Below are 24,650 nucleotides of genomic sequence, written 5' to 3'. Positions count from 1 at the left end.
TCCATATAAAGTTCAAGCGTAAACGTCTATAGATGTAAAAACAAACACAGCTAATAACAGCGTGGCGGCAGGGTGACATACATACACACAAACACGCGCATTCCTTTTATTTTGTTTTTGGAATTCTCTGGTTTAGTAGTTCAAAAACGTACTGCACCAGAAGTAGAAATGTCAAAGCAGCCCAAAAAAGTACCAATTAGCTGATAAACTTCCACCACATGTATGGTTTCGTCATGATGAAACTGTTTAGCTAGTTGAAGCGGTTTTACCAAGCTCGCTTCCAAAAAAAAAAAAACAACTACTGTGTACAAATGTCCTACCCGTGACGATGGCACACCCCAAAACAAAAATACAAACATTGCTTTTGACTCGTGCTTATCGCACATTATGTGGTGCATTTTTGTTTCGTATCGCATATTCTAGCAAACATACATACATACATACATACTTTGCAACAAAAATAATTAAAAATAAACAAATTCACAAAATGCAAAATATGGGCGAGTACAAAGTCCAATAAACAACCGTCGACTGAACGATGCACACTTGATCTAAGACCAAAACAAAATTTTAACGGCCCACTGACAAAACGGTGCGGTTGTTGACACCAAAGAATGAGCAATTTTTGAACTCTCGATAATCATACGACATGCGAACAGATATACTACATTGCAATCTTTTTTAATTTGGCAAGAGATTATATGATCGGGCTAATTTATAATTTTAAATTCAGAACTGTTTTTGGAAGCAATTTTGTGAAAGGGTTTTTGTATTTGTTTTTGTAAAAGCAATTTCCAGTCATCAAGGGGTTGCTAGAAGCTTTCACACTAATGATTAGATGCTCTCGTACATATATATATATTATTTCTAATTGCTGTTTTTATGTACGGGTCCCTTTTTCGCTCTTATTTGGAATCAAATCTAGAAATAAAGTTTTGGTTGTAAAGATGAGATTCGGGCTATTAGCGAGCTTTGGGCAATTTTGGTCGTAGCGCTTTTGTTTAGCTATATTTTACTAAAATAATTTGCTAAAAATAAACGATTCTGAGCACACAAAGAAATCTATTTGTACTATGGCATTATTGTGAATATTGCACTGCATTACCGGCCGATGCTCTGATACGCCAGATGACAGCGCGCTTGCTCTGTCCAAAGTTTGAGGCCCATGGGTTATCGGTAAAACTCAATAACGAAATTTCAAATTTCACAATCCCGGCATCACCTAGCGTTAGTTTTTTTTCATCATGTTGTTCTGCAGTATGCTCCAAGTTAGAAGACTAGCTCCATGGAAAGTTCTCAAAAATCTATTACAGGATTCCACAATTTTGCACCGAAATGTGAGGACAAATATGAAAACGCACCTAATATAAAGAAAGTAAAAATAACGAAAAAGTAGAAAATGCGCTATAAATAAAAAGCTTCAAAGGGCAGTGATGGCTTGATGCAATAAAACCTCCAACCTTCAATGTTTGGGGTGTGGTGATGATAAACTGTGATGACTTTTGAAATAGTCGGCTGAACGTTTTAGGTATGGTTAGGTTGAACTAGCCGTTCAATAAAGACCACATAGACTGAATGTGTCTATAGTGTTACCAGAATTGGTTTGACGACCAAACGGAAGAACCCCAATCAGGTGGCAACACTTACGTTATAAAATAACTCGGGCTTCTTGGCAAATACTAGAAGTTTTCTAGGCTTAATTGCTGCCTCGAGCTCAGGCAACTATGCCGCGCCTAATAGTTGGAGCCTTGACCTGGCGAGCGCAGGACTTAAACACAGAAAGTATTCAGCTGTTTCTTCTTGCAGCTCGCACTTCCTACACCTGCTGTTACTGATGAGGCCTAACTTATAAACATGTGACGCCAGGAGGCAGTGCCCAGTTAGTATGTCCATTGTGAGGCTTAAGTCTTCTCTTTTTAGAAATATGAGCCACTTTGTGAGTCTAATATCGTAGGCTTTGCACATGATCTTGCAGCCCCACGCTTTTGTCCACTCCTTTCCTGCTTGATGGATCATATGCAACTCCTGCCTCCTTTTGATTTTTCCCAAACGGATTGGGACGTCCTTCGTTGCTTTGCGCCCTCCTTTGTCAACTTATCGGCCTTTTCGTTACCTTTTATCCCTGGTATATGGTGTAACGACTAATAAAAACAAAATAACTTGTAAAATATGCATTTTACAAAAATAGCAAGTCTTGAAGACTAAAATTTCTATAATAGCTAGCAGACCCCACAGACGTTGCTCTGCCCTAACTTTAGTCTATCTGCATAAATTTTAAGAAGTTTTTACCTCTTTCTCTCCCTCCCCCTTTTTCCCCTCCTCCTTTATCCCTTTATTCTGCATATTTTTATTCACTCCCCTCTCTGTCTTTTTCTCCTTCTTCGTCCCTTCCATTCTTTTTTCTCTCTAGCCCTCCTCTTATTCTTCCTCCCCCGCTCCATCTATCTCTGTCTTCGTCTAACTCTATCTCTTTCTCAGACGCGTTCTTCTTCATTTTATTCTTCTCCATCCCTTATTCCCAGTCCTAGTTCCAGTCCCAGGCCCAAAGGGTATTTTTGAATGCTGTTTCATAAAAAAATAGAAACCAAAAACTTTGTCTAAAAAAGTTAAGGGGTGGACCACCCTTACCATTTTGGGGCATGGAAAATGGATAAGATCCGATTCTCAAACATATTCACAAAATTTCATGAGAATTGATCGAGCCGTTTCGAAGGTGTTCAACCACAATCACCGTGACAAGAAAATTTAAAATATATACTGTGGCGAATTTTAGCATCACTAAGCTGTTAGTAAATAAAGGCACAACAACGAAAACATTAAAGCAAGCTACACTTGTGTACATGAACACATCAATCATCATTTATACACATCCATAGAAGGCGACGAAGAGATAACTCACTCACACACATGTAATCATCAGCCGAAGTTGTTACTCACACATACACGCGCATATAGCTCAATTACCAAGCAGGAGATAAAACAGTTCTAGGAAGGCGAAACGTCTAGACCTTAGTAGAAATATGCGGACGAACAACAGAGAGTATAAAAGCAGCGCAAGCTGAGGAATGATAAATCAGTTTGATTTAAACACACTATGAGTTGTGAAGTGAAGTATTATTGTACTACTCCCAAAGTAGGTTAATAAAGACCATTTTGCAATTCAGAATATTGGAGTTATTTATTCGACAGTTCAGCGATCGAACGTTAGCAGAAGGTTTCAAATAAGCGGAATTTCTCAAAATTCGTTACAATACGATTTCATATAAAAAAATTATCCTATTCTTTATTCCGGATGAAAAATAAATGTCTTTCATACGAATATAAAAATTAGATTACTGCTTAAACGCGATTTAACTAATTATACTTGTAACTTAAATGATCTTCATTGTATCTCTTACTTTATCTCTTTCAGTTATGATATGGTACATTTTGGTCATGCCAATTCACTGCGACAAGCCAAAGCACTTGGTGATAAAGTCATTGTTGGCATCCATACCGACGAAGAGATCACAAAACACAAAGGACCACCAGTCTTTACAGAGGAAGAGCGCGTTAAAATGGTTAAGGGTATCAAATGGGTGGATGAGGTAGTGTTAGGTGCTCCCTATGTGACAACACTTGAGGTACTCGACGAATATAACTGTGATTTTTGTGTGCATGGTGGTGAGTAACAATAGATATCCTATTTAAATAATTATCAGGGACCAAAAACAAAAACTAAAATCTAATATAGTGAATTATGCTATCATGTTTAAGAAGAGTGTAGTGGAATCGCAGAAGTGCGAACTTCTTAATGGGTTTAGAATATACTCGCGGTGAGGGAGGTATTCGTGTCGGAGCCAGAGAACAGCAAAAATCGAACTCAACAACGTTCGATTACCTTCGCCAACATGATCGTGTTCAATGATCCAAGTTGCTTAAACGAACATAATCGACATTGATTTAAAATCAACCAACTTATTGCATGCGTAAATATAAACAATTCAGGCGTTTGCTCGTTTGCCTCCAGTGTTGCCAGGTGATGCAAAAAAAAGAAGCTAGATTGGCAAAAAAAAAAGGTTAGAAAAGGCTTAATTTAGAAAAAAAAGAAGCTAAAAAAAGGCCAAACATTTTTTGGTTAATTCATTAAATTTTTTTTATATTTTAGTTTATACATTTGTAAATAAAAACTTATAAACATAACTTAAGCATAACTTACTGTTTCAAAACATATCAGGCACATTTTCTTTGACTAGCACATGGAATTACTTTAAATGATTGCATATGTGTATATACATAAAAAAAATATTACAAACTAATTATTTAAATAAAATTTCCCCGTCTGAAGAATCAGAAGAGCTTATGTCTGGGTATAAAGTTTGGCTATTTACCATAGATATGAGATCATCGGTAATTTCAAAGTCATTACAACATTTAGATAAGCGTTTTAACGAGCATCTAATATTAAGCAGCGCATTAAGCATTTTAATTTTTAGTTTGTTCCTTAATTTAATTTTCAGAATTTTCATGCCTCTGAAAACTAAATACTAACTAAATACTAAAAAACTAAATATGAATTCGACAAGTTCTAAAAAAGGAGGTCCGTTTAATGCATTTTTATGTTCTCGGACTTCCGACCAAAATTCCATGGTGGAGTGTACATTTTTCCATTGTATAGTTATAAGTTTTCGCCACTGCAGCTCTATTAATGCTATTTGACTTGAAGAATAACTATACTTCTCTTTTTCAAAGTAAGAAAATACATCTGGCTTTGAAATTTTCAACGAATTTTCAGCAGAAAAAGAATTAATCTTTTGTAGAGAACTCATATTATTAGGTATTAGTTGTTCACAGGAACTATTGAAATTATTTTATTTTAGAAATTTTTAAAAATACATTCGGAGTAAAAAGGCTAGAAAAAAGTCACGAAGCTAAACACAAAATTTCGAGGCTAAAGGCAAAAAAAACAAGTAAGAACGGGACTGTCTTCGGCTGTGCCGAAGACTTCATACCTTTCATGAATGGGGCTGAACAATAATCTTATCCCGTTCTTAATCTCCGAATAATCGGATGTGTAAGATAAGAAATATATAGTGAACAGATCTACATACCTTAACGATTTTTAAGATAAATATAAAATAAAAAACAGGCAGGTACTTTGTGTGAGGATGCAAAGTTTCAGGTTTTTTGTGGTCTGCATGTAAAACCTATGACTACGAATCACGTATTTCAACAATATATGACGTAAACGTAACTATTTGATGAAATTTGATGAATTTTGAAGCTTTTAGCCGTAAAAAGGGGGTAAAAATTAGAGTTTATATGGGGTATATAATATATATACCACCGATCTCTATGATTTTTTCAGACAACAATATATGCTATATACGTAAGCAATCGGTGGAATTTGAAGCTTATAACTGTTAAAATGGGGTAGAAATTGCGAAAAGTTTCTTATCTGAACAATCGGTTGTATGAGATATATACTATATATACAACCGATCTCTATGATTTTTTCAGACAACAATATATGCTATATACGTAAGCAATCAGTGAAATTTGAAGCTTATAGCTGTTAAAATGGGGTAGAAATTGCGAAAAGTTTCTTATCTGAACAATCGGTTGTATGAGATATATACTATATATACAACCGATCTCTATGATTTTTTCAGACAACAATATATGCTATATACGTAAGCATTCGTTGAAATTTAAAGCCTCTAGCTCTTAAAATAGGGCAGTAATTACAAAAAGTTCCTTATCTGAACAATCGGTTGTGGGGGATATATACTATATATACGACCCATCTCATAAATTTTTTCAGGCAACAATATGTGCAATATACGAAAGTATATGGTGAAGTTTGAAACTTCAATCTGTCAAATTGGGTAAGATATTACAAAAATTCTCTTTCTGAAAAATCGGTTGTATGGAGGATTATGCTATAGTGGTCCGATCCGGTCGGTTCCGACAAATGTCTAATCGGACACCCAAATACACCCGCTCACCAAATTTTATCAAGATATCTCAAAAATTGAGGGACTAGTTTGCATACAAACAGACAGACGGACAGACGGACATGGCTAAATCAACTCAGCTCTTCAACCTGATTATTTCGGTATACTTAATGGTGGGTCTATCTATTTTCCTTTAAGGACTTACAATTTTCGGTTTCGTGACGAAATTAATATACCATTTCATTTTCATGAAAGGTATAAAAAGGCTAAATCTAGCCTCGAAAAAGCTAACCTGGCAACACTGTTTGCCTCAACAGCGATTACATTCATCGGAATGAAAAGGCAAATATGAAAACTCCATGTGTCTGAATATTTGCATGATTTTTCTGACCTTACGTCATGGCGACAACCTACATATAAACATACATATAAACATATATATAAACATTGCTTACGATTCGGTTTGTTTGCCGAACTAAACGATACTAATTCTAGTGCTTTGATTTTATTCTCCGCTTGCCTTCGTTTGATCAATACAATCGTACGCAAAACCTGTTCGGTCACTCGATCGCAATCATGCTAACGGAGTCTAGTAAAAACAGATGCTGAGTTTATTCAATTATGAGTTTATTCAATTATGAGTTTATTCGCATGTTTGAATGTGAATGCAAGTTTTAGTGCAGAGCCGGCCACACAAATACTAAAACAATTGCATAAGTGTGTATAAAAATTGAGTGCCAACTCCCCACAGTGTGCTAAAAGAAAATGTGGACTGTGAAGTTCGAAATTAAAAAGGACTCTGGTTATTTGATTTCAAGTTAATCATAACAATATTTACTTATATTCATATATCTAAGAACGCGGAGGTCGAACTAGCCAGATAAAACTTTTTTATAAAAGAAGGTTAGGTGTTTCTTCAATGCAAAATTTACTTAAAAAAATTACTTTTTCATTAAGAAAGAACTATAAAACAAAGTAAATGTAAAGATAGAAATATATATTTTCAAAACCTAAAGTTATTCAATAAAAAAAAAAAAAATGTATAAAAATTAATAAAACTAAGTAGAACTTATAAAAAGTTACTTATATTAAATTGTCAATATGTATTAATAGTTAATTAATTATTATCAATTATTAATATTTAAATTGTCAATATTAATATGTATTAGGCCGGGTCGATTTGTGGGGAGGCTAAAAATCGCCCATTGCTCTGTGAAAATCATATTCTAGGGATCAAAATAAGAAACTTTGCCGAAGGAACCATACCTCTAAAACTAATTCTGATGTCTGATGTCGAGTGCGTCTTAAACTGACAGTGGGTAGGCGCACAAATTTCCCTACCGTGTGATCAAAGTGGATAAACATTGTTCTGACTTTCTCTATCTCTCCACATGACTACTCTGTCGAAACTTCTTCCCCTCTTATTTCCCCTACCTTTTGAATTTTCGACCACTCTAATCAGATTATTCAATTTCAATATCCCTTTTATTCTTCCTCTCTCACTCTTATCCAAGTCTAACTCTCACTATTACTCTTAAACTTATCCTGGTTTCTAATCTTTCTGTTAACCTCTTTTAACTTCTTTGTCTGAAACTATTACCCTTATTCTTAATTTTACTCTCACTCTCACTCCATCCTCATCTTGTTCTCTTTACTTTTTGATTTCGCCCAAATTACCTTTACTTTTTATACTCAGCGTGCTTTGCACACTCATAACGGTTGGTTGTACAGGTATAAAGGAATCGAGATAGATATAGACTTCTATATATCAAAACCATCAGTGTGGAAAAAAAATTTGATTGAGCCATGTCCGTCTGTCCGTCTGTCCTTTAACACGATAACTTGAGTAAATATTTAGATATCTTCACCAAATTTGATACACGAGCTTATCTGGGCCCAGAATAGATTGGTATTGAAAATAACCAAAATCGGATGATAACCACGCCCACTTTTTATATATATAATATTTTGGAAAATACAAAAAACCTGCTGATTTAGTAAATAATACACCTAGAATGTTGAAATTTGACACGTGGACTGATATTGAGACTCTTGATAAAAATTTGAAAACATTTTTTAAAATGGGCGTAGCACCGCCCACTTGTGATAAAATCAATTTTACAAATATTATTAATCATAAATCAAAAATCGTTAAACCTATCGTAACAAAATTCAGCAGAGAGGTTGCCTTTTACTATAAGGAATCCTTTGAAGAAAAATTAACGAAATCGGTTAAGTACCACGCCCACTTTTATATAAAAGATTTTTAAAAGGGTTGACGAATAAAATAAGCTATATCTTTGCAAAAAAGAGCTTTATATCAATGGTATTTCATTTCCCAAGTGGATTTATAACAATAAATAGGAAAAACTTCAAATTTAAAAATATGGGCGTGGCACCGCCCCTTTTATGACTAAGCAGTTTTCTATGTTTCGGGAGCCATAACTCGAAGAAAAATTAACGGATCGTAATAAAATTGGGTACATAAATTTTCCCTACAGTGGAAAATATTTCTATTAAAAATGGACGGGATTGGTTAAAGACCACGGCAGCGTAGATATAAAACAAATTTAAAAGGGTCATAGACTAGAATAATAAGCTATAACTTAAAAAAAAAAATAGTTTTGAATCAATGATATTTTACTTATCAAGTTTTATTGTAAGAGGAAATTAGGAGACATTTTTTTAATGGGCGGTGTCACGCCCCTATTCCGATCAAGCATTACAAAACATTTCTAGAGCCACGCTGAGTATATAATGTTCGGTTACACCCGAACTTAGACACCTTTACTTGTTCTTCCTATTTTTTTCTGTTTTCACTTCTCTTTTCTTTTATTTTCCAATGTGGAGATATGCCTTGGTTGGCTTTTCTCCGTACTCTCTCCACACATTACATTACTAATGTAGTAAATAGTTAGAAAAATAGTACCAAACATCTTCCCTCCTCACTACTGTAAAAATTATGGCCGGATTTTCAGTGCCGTCAAATTTTTTTTTTGTTGCTCTTAAACTGTCGAGGTCCCTGATAATAACTATATAATAATTTCAAACTATTCAAAAAACTTATCAATTTGTTTGTGTGTGCTTTATAGATGACATCACAATGACTGCTGAAGGTGTGGATACATATCACCTCGTTAAATCAGCCAACCGTTACAAGTATGTAAAAGAAGAAATTTTAATTGGTTTTTAAATATTTCGTTACAAAATTGAGATTTATTAATTTTTACGTATATTTTCTTCACCAGAGAAGTGAAACGTACGGCTGGTGTTTCTACAACAGATTTGGTGGGGCGTATGTTGCTACTGACGCGCAATCATTTCCATCAGGGGACAGCAGAATATGCCATTGAAAAAGAAGGTAATTATTTGTTGTTGGTTTTTCGACGTGCATTATATTTAGTATTGCCATTTGCTTATCAATGTTACATGCATATCTACATTTCTATGTACATAGTAAATTGGTGCCGTGCAGTTGAATACGAGGCTTGCTATTTATATTTTGAGCCTAATAATGAAACGGCAGTAATTTATTGTCGAAAATGGCTTTATTGTTTTTCGAAGTATTCTCCATGATAATCAATACACTTTTGCATGCGTTCAAACCAATTTTCGTAGCACTTTTTCCACTCCGATTGAGGTATTTAGGATTGAGCTTTTGTCAAATTATGCGGGATCCAACGCGAACAAATTTGTTTCACAGCTAAATGTTCATGCGATATCTTATTGATGCTCGTCATACTAATGCCCAGGGATGCCTCAATCTCACGATAAGTCGTATGACGATCTTGCAATATAAGTTCGCGCACAGCGTCAATGTTTTGTTGCACAACAACTGATTTTGGGCGACCTTCACGACTGTTGTCCCTGAGCGAACGGCGGCCACGATGGAATTCGTTATACCAGCGTTTCACAGTGGCAAAGGATGGGGCTTCATCACCAAAAGTGGAAGTAAGTTGTTCAAAGCACTCCTGTCTTGATAATCCACGTCGGAAGTCATAAAAAGTCATCGCACGAAAATTTTCACGAGTTAATTCTATTTTTTCGCTGAGATACAATTTTTAAGTTACTGCTAACATTACACGTTGTGCTCAAATGTCAAAATTTTCTGAAGAGATGTTATGCTTAAAAACGTCAAACTTTCAATTGAAAACGTCAGATGGCGTCGGTAAACAATTAGTGTTGCCAAGGCTCAAAATATAAATAGCAATCCTCGTATTCACATATCGTAATTAAAAGTTGCTGAGTTTTTGCCTTCTTGTTTTTGTTTTTTTGTTCAGCATACAAACGCTACAAATTCCATTAACATTCCATTGCTTGATTTAATCATTTTTCAATCGACGGGAAGTTTTGTAGCTTGAAGGCACGTATTTTGAAAGCTTTTTCAGGAATGATAAACATGTAAATTGGCTGGGGAAACGCTCTCGGTTGGGTATTGAGAGTAATTAAAATTTTTTTTTCAAGCACAACTTCGGTTGCGTAAATATAACTAAAAAAATGAATACTAACAAAGCAACAAAAAAAAAAAAAACAACAAAAATATACGCACATATGCATCTATACATACATAAATATATGTACATACGTATACATACATGTGCATGCTCATATGTACAAGTACAGAATTTTTGATTCTACTATTCGAATAGTTCGGTACGCACTATTCGAATAATAAGGAAAGGAATTCGAATAAATGGAAGGAAATAAACGAATAAAAAGTTCGAATAAATCATATATTTTATTTTTAATTGCTGTTTTTATGTACGGCCCCTTTTTCGCTCTTATTTGAAATCCAAATCTATAAAGTTTTGGTTGTAAAGATGAAGATTCGGGCTATTAGCGGGCTTTGGGCAATTTTGGTCGTAGTGCTTTTGTTTAGCTATATTTTATGAAAATAATTTGTAAACATAAACGATTGTGAGCACACAAAGAAATAGATTTGTACAACGGCACTATTGTGAATATTTGCACCGCTTTACCGGTAGTTGCTATTGTACGCTAGATGGCAGCGCAAGCTGTAAGTTAATGGAACAGCTGATTTTTGTTGATATTTGATAAGAGACTTTTATATTGGTTGCGCAAGATGCGTACGGGTCTGGCTCGTATATATATATTTGCCCATTATGCTAAAAGCGTCATCTGAATTCGCCGTGAATTGAACTGGTCCCGTGTCGAACCACCTAAGCAGTTGATTGAAGACCAGCGTTTACAGCAGTGACGATATGCAGAAATGGACTCGGCTTCATGCTCAGCTACTAGTAGTTTACTTCTCAATGTGGGCCTTGTGAAGCCATGTTTTATATTGCTTCGACCGGCATCTATTAAGGCAGATGAATTTTGCTTGCTAAACCACTGCCGAGGCGACAACATTTTTGAGAAATGTTCTAAAGTATTTTGATATTGGCTGTTGTTGTTGCAGCAGTGCTTCGCCTCATCCAATAGGTGTGACCAATTACAAATTGTCATCAATGTCCTCTAACTGGAGTCCAAGGAAACTTGCTGTTTCAACATGGGTGGACCATAATGGGAGGGGTGTTAGACGCGTTGGTTCCACAATACAGTTGAAGAGATGGTTGGTATCATGTGGGACAAATTGCAAGCAGGACATACATTTTGAATGTCGGGGTTGATTCTGGATAGGTAAGAGTTTAACCTGTTACAGTACCCAGATCGAAGTTGAGCTATAGTGACGCGCATTTCCCCAGGGAGACTGCGTTCATCCTCTGCTAGTTTTGGGTATTGTTGTTTAAGTACTGGATTCACCGGCCATTTCCTGGCATAGAGGTCCGATGCCTGTTTGTGGATTTCACTGAGGACCTACTTGTGCTTTTTAGCTTCATACGGCTGTGTTCTCAGGTGCCGTATTTCCTCATAATGCTTACGGAGATGATCTCTAAAGCCCCTGGGCGGTGTAGGCTCATCAATCAGATGCCTGTTGGGATGCCCAGGTTTCTGGGTATTCAACAGGAACTGTTTGGTTAACATTTCATATCTCTCCCTAATGGGGAGTATTCTCGCCTCATTATGTAGATGGTGTTCTGGGGACATAAGAAGACAGCCCGTAAGATAAAGAAATGCTGATATTGGCTGTCATGTCACTTGATTCGTGCACCTCTGGTTATAATATATTTCCATAGTACCCAAATTTCGTGTTTGCCAACCCTTTAATGCCAAAATCTTTTGTCAGAAAATAAATTTTGGATTTCCACTTTCGGCGGTTAAAACACACCTTTCGATACTTCTCCCGAAAGTTTTTGGACAAGTTTTAGCAATCGTACGAAACAGGCAAACGCGGAGTATGGCTTTAGTTGAAACGTAGTATAAGTTACGGTAGCGCACTACCTCTACGTCACGACGACCACCAGACAGGGGTTTTGGTCCAGTTCCCGGAAAACCAAGTTTCTTAAATTTTAAACAAGCGAAAAAGCTACTTAAGTACTAAAATTAATACGAATCGCTCAAGAAGTAAAATTTTTTTTGGAGTTAGTAGGTATTTGTTCATTTTACTGAGAACAAATTTTCCTAAACAAATTCTAGGCAGAAAATTATGTACGTATCAAATTGCAAAAAAACCACTGAACAAATAAAAGCTCACTATAGAATTCAATAGCGCCTTTGGTTTGACACCCATATAGTAAAAAAAACTAATTTTGGTCCTACCCGGATCCACATTCTGGTCGATATCTCGCAACCCAATTGAGATATCCAAGTAAGAGATACAGCCCACGGTTGTTGTTGTGTTAACAGTGCTTGTTGTTGTAGCGATAAGGTTACTCCCCGAAGGCTTTGGGGAGTGTTATCGATGTGATGGTCCTTTGCCGGATACAGATCCGGTACGCGCCGGTAACACAGCACCTTAAAGTACTAGCCCGACCATCTCGGCAACGATTTATGTGACCACATTAAACCTTCAGGATCACTCCCTCCCCACCCTCAAGTTCCATGAGGAGCTCGGGGTCGCCAGAGTCTCGTCTGTTAGTGAAACGGGATTCCCCGCTCGAAGGTGAGGTTGACAATTGGGTTGGATAAGTTATATATTGCGCTACACCACCCCTTGAATCCCTTGTGATTCGCCCCATTCAATGGGCACGACCACTCCCAAAATGTCATCAAAGTCCTCTAACGGGAGTCCAAGGAAACTGGCTGTTTCAACAGGGAGATAGGTGTTAGAGGCGTAGGTTCAACATTACAATTGAAAAGATGGTTGGTGTCATGCGGGGACAAATCGCATCGTGGGCTGTAACAATTTGTAATTTGTTACAGCCCACGGTCGAACGCATTACCACTATTTGTTTGATGGCAGATTTTGGTTCTAACCTATTACAAACCTTTAAAACCGTATGAGGTATTGACATTTAATGTATACAGATACGAAATTTCACAAATGGTAGTTCAAGCGGGAGGCTCTTGTAATATATGTATAAGTAATATTATGCTTCCAAATTATTTGTAAAATTTTTTCTCTATTTAATTTATTGCTTTTTTATTTTTAATACTAACTATCCACTGCTTAATCATCTTAACACTTTAAAACTTATGTATACATGCCAACTTCATAAACGCGCATTAATGCTTTTTGGAACTAACCGATTTCGTCAATTGCTTGTTAGTTCATAATTCAATAAACCAATTGTGGCAGTATGAGAAAAATGCAGCCGAAATATTGTATGCTTTTAGGCGCAATCGCTATAATTTTATAGATGGCTTAAACTGGAATTTTCGATTGTTTTTCATACTCACACTCAATTATGTACAGGTCATCATAATTTTAACTTTGTTTGGATAACGTTAGTGTGTATTGGCATAAAGAAGTCGAGATAGATATAGACTGGATTATCAGCTTCGAAAAAAGTGTTGATTTAGCCATGTCAGTACGTCCGTTAAAACGATAACTTGAGTGTAAGTTGAGATAGCTTTATCTGGTATACTGACCTGTCTGTGCGCAGAACAGATCCCTATTGAAAATGGGCCAAATCGCATGATAACCACACCCACTTTTTCCATATCGAAAATTTGAAAAGATGCAGAAACGTGATAACTTCTCACCAAAGGTCGTTAAACTGAAGAAATTCGATATAATAAGAAATATTAATTTGGAAAAATTAAGGAAAATGGGCGTGGCACCGCCTAGATTAATAAGATGAAAATCGCAAAGTTTTGAAGCTGTAAATCAAAAGCCATTAAAGATATCTTGTTGAAATTTGGCACGAAGGTTATCCTTACTATTGTATATACATATGTAGTATATGCTTTGTGAAAATAAACCGTATCGGTTGACGATCACGCCCATTTTAAAGAAAATCTCTATCGAAGTTTCGAAAAAGTCAACAATTCATTACCAAAGACCGATTGATGAAACTTGGTACGTCGGTTGACTATATGACGTAAAATGGAAACTTGGTAAAGTTTTGGAAAATAGGCGTGACAACGCCCACAATTAGAGGAAGAACTATTCAAAAGACATGGAGGATTTCGCATGTAGGTTGTCCTTGCTATTATACATTCATATTGTAACGAATTTAGGGCAAATCCTCTTATTTGCAACCTTCTACTAACGTTCGAATCACTAAACTGTTGAATAAATAACTCCACTATTCAATAATGCAAGATGGCCTTTATTAAAGTACTTCACAATAACACTTCTACTGCTCAACAGATAGCGTGCTTAAATCAAACTGATTTATCGTGCCTCACCTGCTGCTGCTTTTATACTTTTTGGTTTCCTCGTTGACATATTTCTAGGCGTTTCCATTTCTATAATTTGCTACCAGCTATAACATAACTACAGATGCACGTTATAGCTTCTCATATGCGCGTGTATATGTGAGTGATACTTCCACAGATAATTGCCTACTTTTGGGAGCATAGTAGGTAAGATATATGCATGCGTTTGTGCGTCTCTCTCCGCTGCGTGGACGTACATATGTGTAGACATAATGATTGATTCGATCATGTAGATACAAGTGACTGCCTGCTTTATTGTTGTTGTGGCTTCATTTACTTAGCATCAGACTAGTGATGTGAGTATCACTTAAAAAAAAAAATACATAAATAAATCTATCGTCGCAAAATGACGTTGCGTAAATTTCGCTCTTGGCGTTCATTGTGTTCACCTTCATGTAATTATGGGGACTCTATTTTTGACGAGGCGATGTTCGTCGCGTTTATTTCGCGGCGTCTGGGCATTGTGTTTCAAGCTTAAGCGAGGATAAGCGTTTTTTTTACGCGCATGAAAAAAAACACGGCTAATATATACACCTTGCTTAACTAACAAAATTGCTTGGCGACTATGCCCACTCTAAAAAAATGTTTTCAAATTCTAGTGGTAACAAAAAATGCAACATCCTACAACACTAAATTATACTTTTACTTTACCTCAGTAGTAATATGGCGTAGTGAAGTGCGAAAATTTTAAAATAAATACAATTTTGGAAATTGGGTGTGAAAACGCCTCAAGTTCAATATAAAATTTAAAACTTTTACACAAAAAAAAAAAATAAATAAAATCAAAAAAATTCCATTACCAAAGTCGAACAAAAAACGGCAGATTTTAACAAGATTGAAGAACATTGTTTCTATGGCAGTAATTGTTTTATAGCACATTCCTACGTAAATGTATCCGTTATGTGCATATGTATACATATGTACATATAAGACAGCTCACGTTGGGCATATAATGTTCGGTTTCGCTCAAACTTAGACTCTCTTACTTGGTTTTGTAGATTTTGTTTCATTGTGAAAGAAGCGGCTAACGGATTTGTAACTACGTTTTGAGCATATAAAAATAAATTGAGCTGAGCAACAACATGCAGATTCCATTCTTCATTATTGTCAATAGGGCAAGTCTTTTCCAATTTTTTTCATATTGTAACGAATTTAGTGAAATTCCGTCTATTTGCAAACTTCTACTAACGTTCGTATCGCTAAATTGTTGAATAAATAACTCCAATATTCAATAATACAAAATGCTCTTTATTAGACTATTTTGAAAGTACTTCACTTATACTTCGCAACCAATAGCGTGCTTAAATCAAACTGAACTCTGAACTACTCAGCTTTCGCTGCTTTTATACTCTGTGTTGTCTCGTCCACCCATTTCTCCTAAGGTCTAGTAACTTCTCGAAATTCATGCTTGGGTATCATCCATATATGTACATGTATATTTGTATTTTGTATCCATATGCGTGTGTATGTGAATACTACTTCTGCTGATGATGACATGCGTTTGTGAGTATCTCTCTGATACCTTGCATGTATGTGAGTATCTCTCTGATAGCTTGAATGTATGTGAGTAAATGATGATTGATTTGATGTACACAATAGTGGCAGCTTACTTTATTGTTGTTGTGCCTTTGTTTACTTAGTATCAGATTAGTGATGTGAATCAATTAGTGATGCTAATATTCATCACAATATATTTAAACAACGCTGCTTTGGTTTATGATTATTATTTTTGAATCACACAAACTCAACTTTCCAAGTACACGTGAAAACTGTTTTAAAAAACATACTACAACACAAGAATTCTTCACTTATTCCTTTTTAAAAAACCAAATAACAAAAAATACAAATTGTTTCTCCTTTTCACATTCTTCATGTAGTTGCATTATTGTGTTCGGCATAACAACAAACAAAAATTTGTCAAAAACTAAGTTACAGTCGTTAAACGCATGCTTGTTTCTTACGTTGCTTCACTTTGTCGTTTATCCTCGTTTCTTATTTTCTTTTCTTTTATTTCTATGTACATTTCGAACAAATTTTCTCAAAACAAAATAAAAAAACTTAACATTAAAATTGCCAAAAATGTCCCCGAAAATGGAAAAATATGAATGAAAACTTAAATTGCTAATTGTATGTACTAAAATTGCAATTGCTACTTCACCTTAAACATGTTATTAAACTATTTGAAAATTAATAATGCAAAAATACATATATGTAATGTGAAAAATTATTCAATAATGGCCGCCTAAAAATATGCAATGCATGGTTGGTGTAACTTAATTCATTCCATGCGTATCGCTCTCTTTCACTCTCTCTTTAAAAAAACTGCTATCAACTACCAACGCTATGTGCTCTCTGTACTAAAATAATAATAATTCAACCGTAATACACATAATTGATCATAAAAATTGTACGCATTCATAAAATAAATATATTTGTGCATATATAAATTAATTATATCGTTATTGAATATAAATTAAAAAAAAAACATATATATATATATATATAAAATACAGAAAACGAGAAAACAGACTTAATTAAAAAAGTACAAAAACTGAAATTATCATCAGGTTCATCGAATATGGGACAAGACTCAGCAGCGAAGAACCCATGCACTGGATGTAGTCAATTTTTACCCACCACACAGAAGATCATACAATTTAGTGATGGCAAGCCGCCAAAACCAAATGACAAAATTGTGAGTAAGATGAGTTTTATACTCAGCGCGCTTTGCACTTTGATTGGATAATGGTTGGTTGTACAGGTATGAGGGAATCGAGATAGATATAGACTTCCATATATCAAAATCATCAGTATTGAAAAAAAAATTTGATTGAGCCATGTCCGTCCGTCCTTCAGTTAGCACGGTAACTTGAGTAAATATTGAGATATCTTCCCCAAGTTTGGTTCACTAGCTTATCTGGACCCAGAATAGATTGGTATTGAAAATGAGCGAAATCGGATGATAACCACGCCCACTTTTTATATATATAAAATTTTGGAAAACACAAAAACCTGATAATTTAGTAAATAATACACCTAGAATGTTGAAATTTTACATCTGGACTGATATTGAGACTCTTGATACAAATTTGGAAATATTTTTTTAATGGGCGTGGCACCGCCCACTTGTGATAAAATCACTTTTGCAAATATTATTAACCATAAATCAAAAACCGTTAAACCTATCGTAACAAAATTCAGCAGAGAGGTTGCCTTTACTATAAGGAATGCTTTGAAGAAAAATTAACGAAATTGGTTAAGGACCAAGCCCACTTTTATATAAAAGATTTTTAAAAGGGTCGTGGACGAATAAAATAAGCTTTATCTTTGCAAAAAAGAGCTTTATATCAATGGTATTTCATTTCCCAAGTGAATTTATAACAGTAAATAGGAAAAACTTAAAATTAAAAAAGGGCGTGGTAGCGCCCCTTTTATGACTATGCAATTTCCTGTCTCGGGAGCCATAACTCGAAGAAAAATTAACGGATCGTAATAAAATTGGGTACATAGATTTTCCCTATAGCAGGAAATATTTCTAGAAAAATGGACGAGATCAGTTAAAGATCACGCCCACTTTTATATAAAAGATTTTTAAGAGGGTCGGAGACGAAAATAATAAGCTATATCTTAGCGAAAAAGAGCTTTGCATTAATAGAATTTTACTTTTTAAATTGAGTTATAACATTAAATTGGAAAACAGTAAAATTTTTGAAAATGGGTGTGGCACTGCCCCTTTTATGACTAAGCAATTTGCTATGTTTCGGGAGCCATAACTCGAAGAAAAATTTACGGATCGTAATAAAATTGGGTATACAAATTTTCCCTATAGTGGAAAATATTTCTATTAAAAATGGACGGGATTGGTTAAAGACCACGGCAACTTAGATATAAAACAAATTTAAAAGGGTCATAGACTAGAATAATAAGCTATAACTTAAAAAAATAGTTTTGAATGAATGATATTTTACTTATCAAGTTTTATTGTAAGAGGAAATGGGGAGACATTTTTTTTAAATGGGCTGTGCCACGTGTTATGTAGAAAAGTAATTTATCTGAAATGAAATGTGCAATTGAAGCTCACGCTGAGTATATAATGTTCGGTGACACCCGAACTTAGACACCTTTACTTGTTAAATTTTAAATTTACGTTTCTTTTATTCTTCATACTCTCTATTTATTACCTGAACAGGTTTATGTAGCTGGCGCTTTCGATCTCTTTCATGTTGGTCATTTAGATTTCTTAGAGAAAGCTAAGCAATTAGGTGATTTTTTAATTGTTGGCCTTCACACAGATCCAGTAGTGAATTCTTATAAGGGCAGCAATTATCCTATTATGAATTTGCATGAACGTGTCCTGAGTGTGCTGTCGTGTAAGGTAAGTTTTGAGCAATTAAATCGGTTTTTGAAATTAACGAAATAGATATCGTTCTATCCTAATAGAAACGTCGCAACATTAAAAGTTTTGTGAACGAGCACGTATTTAAGAGATTCTCTTCATAAGGTTGTATCTCAACGAAGTCATTAAAAACGTCGAATCTTAGCAGGTCGGTGGGGTTACATGGGGTTACACTGAGTTATTATCGTTTCCCATGCCGATGACTGCAGAATAATGGCCACAGGCCCAGGCCCACAGATCGATGAGCTTTGCAACAGAATAAACGGCCACCTCCCTGATCTCTCCAGTTTTTTCGCCTCGCGAAACCTGGCATTATCACCGACTAAATCCTCTGCGACCTTATTTACAACATGGACGTCCCAAATGTAGACCATTTTGAACATCCACGTCGATGGCACTACGCTGCCGACTGTCCTACACCCCAAAATCTTGGGTGTGAACTTTGATCAGGATCTACATTTTGGTGAGCATGCAGTCGCAATTGTACCAAAATCCAGAGCCGTAATAAAATCCACAAATATCTAGCTGGCAGTACTTGGGGAAAAGACAAAGAAACGCTTATTACCACTTACAAAGCAATTGGCCAGCCGATTGCATGCTATGCGTCCCCTATATGGTCGCCAAGCCTAAAAACTACTGACTGGAAGAAGCTACATGCCTGCCAAAATACTGCTCTTAGAATTGCCCGGTGAATCCAGTACTCAAAGAACAGTACCCAGAACTTGCGGAAGAGGAACGCACACACCCCAGGGAAACGCGAGTCACTCTAGCTCAACTTCGATCTGGATACTGTAACAGGTTAAACTCTTATCTATCCAGAATCAACCCCGACTTACAAAATGTATGCCCTGCTTGTAATGTGTCACCACATCACACCCCTCACATTATGGTCCACCCCTTTTGAAACAGCAAGTTTCCTTGGACTCCCGTTAGAGGATGGATGGGGCGAAGCACTGCTACAACAACAACAGCAGGTCGGTCAAAAATTCATATCTCTTCTGTAAACAACTCTTTATTTTTTGTAGTTACATCCTTTTTCACCGGCATCCTTAACTAAATAAAAATAAATACAAGGCGCTATAAACTTCGAAGAGATTTTAGGCCGAGCTTCTTTTCCAATTCTCATCGTGCTCCTTTTAAATTCTCCTACAAATTGGCAGAACAGGACCTACATGTTTTATGCCGACTGCACGGCGTTTTCACTGAGAAGCATTTCTTTGCAGAAATACACTCGGAGTGTTTGCCAAATCAGTGCCGAGGGGCGACTTAGAAAAACTGTTTTGTAATTGAAAAAACTTGTTTCTATAATTTTGATGTTGCTTTGCCTGGGAATCGAACCCAGGACATTCGGTGTGGTAGGCAAAGCACGCTACCACCACACCACAACTGGCGGTCCCCTTAGCTTCACCGTTATTAATGTACTGTGATACGACCTTATTAGCAGAATTTTTTAGGTACATCTTTGTTAACAACCCTAACTGCACAAAAGTTCAAACTCACTTTAATTTTCGTATTATTAAAAAGAATAAAAATTAATTAGTTAAAAAGAATAAAGCTTAAAAATACAAATTCAAACTAAAAAAATCTGATTTCTCCAAAAAATTCGTTAAATTCTGAAAACGAGTAAGATAAAACTAAAAAAATAAAAATCGGAACAGCTTAACGATTTGTTAGAAAACAAATTTTTTATTCAAAAATGATTATGAAGAAAAATGCTTACTCTGAGTGTGGTTTCTACGAGCTTACTGATTTGTTGCCAATGTTCTGGGTCGCTCAGCATTTTTACTGTAACATTATCTACAGTGTTTTGGCCGACTCTTTCCTCCAGCATTTCTTGGTTCTGGCCCCATCGCGAGCATTTGATGAGAGTGTGTTCAGCATCGTCCTCCTCTGTTTCACCGTAAACGCACCGAGGATCTTTTACCTTTTTTCTCCTTTGCAAATATTTTTTGAAGTGCCCGTGCCCTGAAAGCATTTAGCTAACGTAGTAATTTCCCAAAGCTTCTGGTGCTCCATACTTGAACATCTGTTATTAGTTGTTTCGTTCCTTATTTTCCCACAGCTCTTGTCACAACCTAAACGTTTTTATCCTGCTCTTTTTGCTAATGACTATCAAGCGCTCGTGATCTGTCTGATTTTTTGTTTTCCATAACGTGCTTCTTTTCAGCGCTTGTAGGTTGTTGTTGTAACTATAAGGATACTCCCCGAAGGCCTTGGGGAGTGTTGTCGATGTTGATGGTTCTTTGCCGGATGCAGATCCGGTACGTTACGGTAACAAGCACCATAAAGGTACTATCCGCACCATCTCGGGAACGATTTTGTATGACCACACGAAACCTTCTAGGCCATACCGCCCTCCCACGCCCTAGATCCATAAGGAACTTGTGGTCGTCAGAGCCTCGGCTGTTAAAGAAACAGGATTCGCCACGGGTAGGTGAGATTGACAATTGGGTTGAAGAAGCTATATATAGCGCTTGCAACCCTTTGAATCAATTTGGTATTTCAATCGCCTTTTACGACAGGCATACCTGCCACGGGTATATTCTAAGCCCCCTGCAATGTATGCCCGCTTCCAATGTGTCCCCACATGACACCAACCATCTCTTTAATTGTAATGTGGAACCAACGCCTCTAGCACCCCTTTCATTATGGTCCACCCCTGTTGAAACAGCAAGTTTCCTTGGACTCCCGTTAGAGGATATTGATGACAACTTGTGATCGGTCGCATCTATTAGGTGGGCGAAGCACTGCTACAACAACAACAACAACAGGAGGCCACTCTCAGAGCTGCTGTTCGCTGTACAGCTGTTAAAAGCTTACACCGATTCTTTAGAAGTGGGTTTGTCTACAATTCGGAGACGTACAAATACAATAACAAGTAGGAAAAATATGTAAAAAAAAAAGTAAAAATTAAATGAAATATGCCAAGTTTAATAGAAATAAACCGATTATACTTAAACAATTGCTTACCAATAATCTTATTTATTTACACTTTCAGTATGTTAACGAAGTGGTTATTGGTGCTCCCTACTGCGTTACGGAAGATGTGATTGATCATTTCAAAATTGACGTTGTTTGCCATGGACAAACGCCGATTGCGCTGGAAAATGGTAAATTTGATCCATATGCTGTACCAAAAACACGCGGCATCTTTACGCTCATCGATTCGAATAATTCAATGACAACAGAATTAATTGTGGAACGTATCATCTCACATCGACTTGAATATGAGCGTCGCAATAAAGCCAAAAAAAAGAAGGAAGAAGCAATTGAAGCAATGCAACACGCAAAGCAAACACAAAAAGCTGGTTAGGATAAGGCGAATGTGCCGCCGACGACAACCACGCATTACAGTGATAGTAATATGAAAACAATTAGAAGCTTACTTCATACATATATAGCCTTAGCATTAGATAAAGCAAAATTTGTTTATGAAAAAATTGCAAGGCTATGATAGTATAAAAAAAAATTTTTTTGTCCATAGGTCTGTCGGTCGGCATATGTCTGCCATATATGTATGTGACCCGGTCTATGAAAAGGTGGCTTATGACTCAAAAAAAAAAAAAAAAATTGCGAGAAACAGTTGTTAACAGCTCTTTTCTTTTTGAGTCATAAGCCACCTTTTGATGGACCGGGTCACATATACATATGTAGCTAATAAATATGTGTATATATTTACAACAATGATTATTTTTTTGTTGCTGAGTTATATTATAATTAAAATTTATTATTTTTTACTTACGATTGATAAATATTTGTAGTATATTTTTAAAGTAATGTTGATTTTATTATATCACAATTTTTTGTGTGTGCATTTCTTTCAATATTAGCGTTGTACATTGTTGGTACAAATTGTAGTCGTGATATGTTTATTATGTATTTTGCAAGTTTATTTTTTGAAAGAATTTTTTTTTTCATATGCGTTTTCTTTCGATGCTTTTTGAATACACAAACATACTACATAGTACATACAAACCAGCTGTGAATACAGTAATACAATATTTATATGTACAATACTTATTTTATATATATAGGATATACATATGAGCTATCTTTGCATCATAGTAGTGCGGTTTTTGTCAAATATAAGTGAGTACAATTATCAGCTGCGCCTAAAAGGAAACGTCATTTGCAGTATGGCAACCAATTGTTTGACGTATAGTCAAATATGTTGCATACTTTTTGGCGCTTTATAATTAGGCCCGGTTTTTCAGTACACGTTCAACTCAGTTTGTTAGTTAAACTACGCTTAAACTTATTCTGCAGTTTTTCAGTCTACTTTAACTGAAGTTTAAGCTAACCTTAAGCGGCCAATCTGCCAGGGTTAAACTATAGTTAACCTATCAGTTATTTGCTTTCGTACGAAATGGCGTCGAATATACCCAACAAGCATTTGGGCTTTAGTACCATTACAGCTCATGTTGGTAACTCTCAAGAGTTGTTTCGAAAAAGTAGCTCAACTCAAGAATCATACCGTATTCAGCAAAAGAGGGAACTTTTTATACAGCAAAATATGCTATTACTTAAGTTGAAAAAATGTAATTAATAGCTTGTGGTTCTCTAACTGGACTCAAATGTATCATTCAATGATGTTGATGTAGGATCTTCGGTGTGGCAGGCCGAGCACGCTACCATCACACCACGGCGGCCGCCTATATAATTTATACTTGATTAATTACGCCTCATTGCTGCTATCAACCAGGTGTTCATTTCTCACAATAAACAGCTGTTGGTTTTGGTGGTACCACCTTGGAGATTTTTTTCAACTTCACCTCAACTCGTTATATAATGTAAGATATCAGCTGGAGAAATGGGTTGAATATTCATTTGAGAACTGTACATTTCTCAAAATCTCTCGAAATTAGGATAATAATTGGAAAATACTAATGACGTTCCAGATCAACTGGAAAACTTTTAATTTTACAAAGTATCTCAAAAGTTGGATAGTGACTGGAGAATGAAGTTGGATATCAACTCGAGAACTACCTGGTTTAAGAATAATTATATAATGATGTTGGATATCACTTCCAGAAGTAGGTATATATTTCGGCGGAGAATTTTTTTCCACGTTTGTTGGGTAAACAACATCCAGCTGTTGCCGTATCTACAAATTATCTAGATAATAAAAAAACCAATGTTGCCGCACAAAACAGTATACCCCAAATGCGGCCTTAAACTGTGACTGCAAAACTGCTCAGTAGTTTAGCTGGATTTTAAATTTGACTAGAGTTTAAGCAAGCTTCGTTTAAGCTTAGCTTAACCAACCACTGACAAACCGGGCCTTAATTGTATTATCGTAAGTTCGACAAAAACTGTAACTACCGTAGGTTGCAAACAATGGGCCTAAATATATTTAGAGTAGGCAAAATAATGTATATGAAATTATTTGTAAATACACTCACTATGCTTTAGGAAAAAAATTTGAAAATCCAAATTGTATGAGAAAAATATATATTAACATTAATACCGCTGTGTAACAAAATGGGATTAAATATGTGGTGTACATATTCTGAAAGTGAATGTGATCTTAAACTTTGAGTCACACTCCATTTGGTAGCTGAAGTTTAAAGTTTAGTTTATTCACATGGCAGTCT

At 35.7% G+C, this 24,650-nt stretch overlaps 1 protein-coding gene across 3 annotated transcripts in view; it reads left to right on the top strand.

Moving 5' to 3' along the window:
* Nucleotides 1-23,480, top strand: part of Pect (phosphoethanolamine cytidylyltransferase) — a 79,281-nt gene extending 55,801 nt beyond the window's left edge. Inside the window, exons 2-8 of one of the 3 annotated variants that reach the window (XR_010949436.1) lie at nucleotides 3,413-3,663; nucleotides 9,029-9,095; nucleotides 9,185-9,297; nucleotides 17,174-17,355; nucleotides 18,850-19,035; nucleotides 19,101-21,934; nucleotides 22,055-22,183. Coding sequence is in view for 2 of the 3 variants with exons in the window: in XM_067765145.1 (XP_067621246.1) it covers nucleotides 3,413-3,663; nucleotides 9,029-9,095; nucleotides 9,185-9,297; nucleotides 17,174-17,355; nucleotides 18,850-19,035; nucleotides 22,055-22,369 (1,114 nt within the window). In the remaining variant the exon portion in view is untranslated. Of the gene's footprint in view, nucleotides 1-3,412; nucleotides 3,664-9,028; nucleotides 9,096-9,184; nucleotides 9,298-17,173; nucleotides 17,356-18,849; nucleotides 19,036-19,100; nucleotides 21,935-22,054 lie in introns of all 3 variants that reach the window. The other 2 variants (XM_067765145.1, XM_067765146.1) reach the window with 2 other exon arrangements.
* The last annotated feature ends 1,170 nt before the right edge of the window (nucleotides 23,481-24,650 follow it).

The sequence above is a fragment of the Eurosta solidaginis genome, chromosome 2 (assembly GCF_040869045.1).
Source record: "Eurosta solidaginis isolate ZX-2024a chromosome 2, ASM4086904v1, whole genome shotgun sequence".
Taxonomy (NCBI): Eukaryota; Metazoa; Arthropoda; class Insecta; order Diptera; family Tephritidae; genus Eurosta; species Eurosta solidaginis.
The sequence above is the reverse complement of the archived record's forward strand: the minus strand, read 5'-3'. Positions and strand labels throughout refer to the sequence as shown.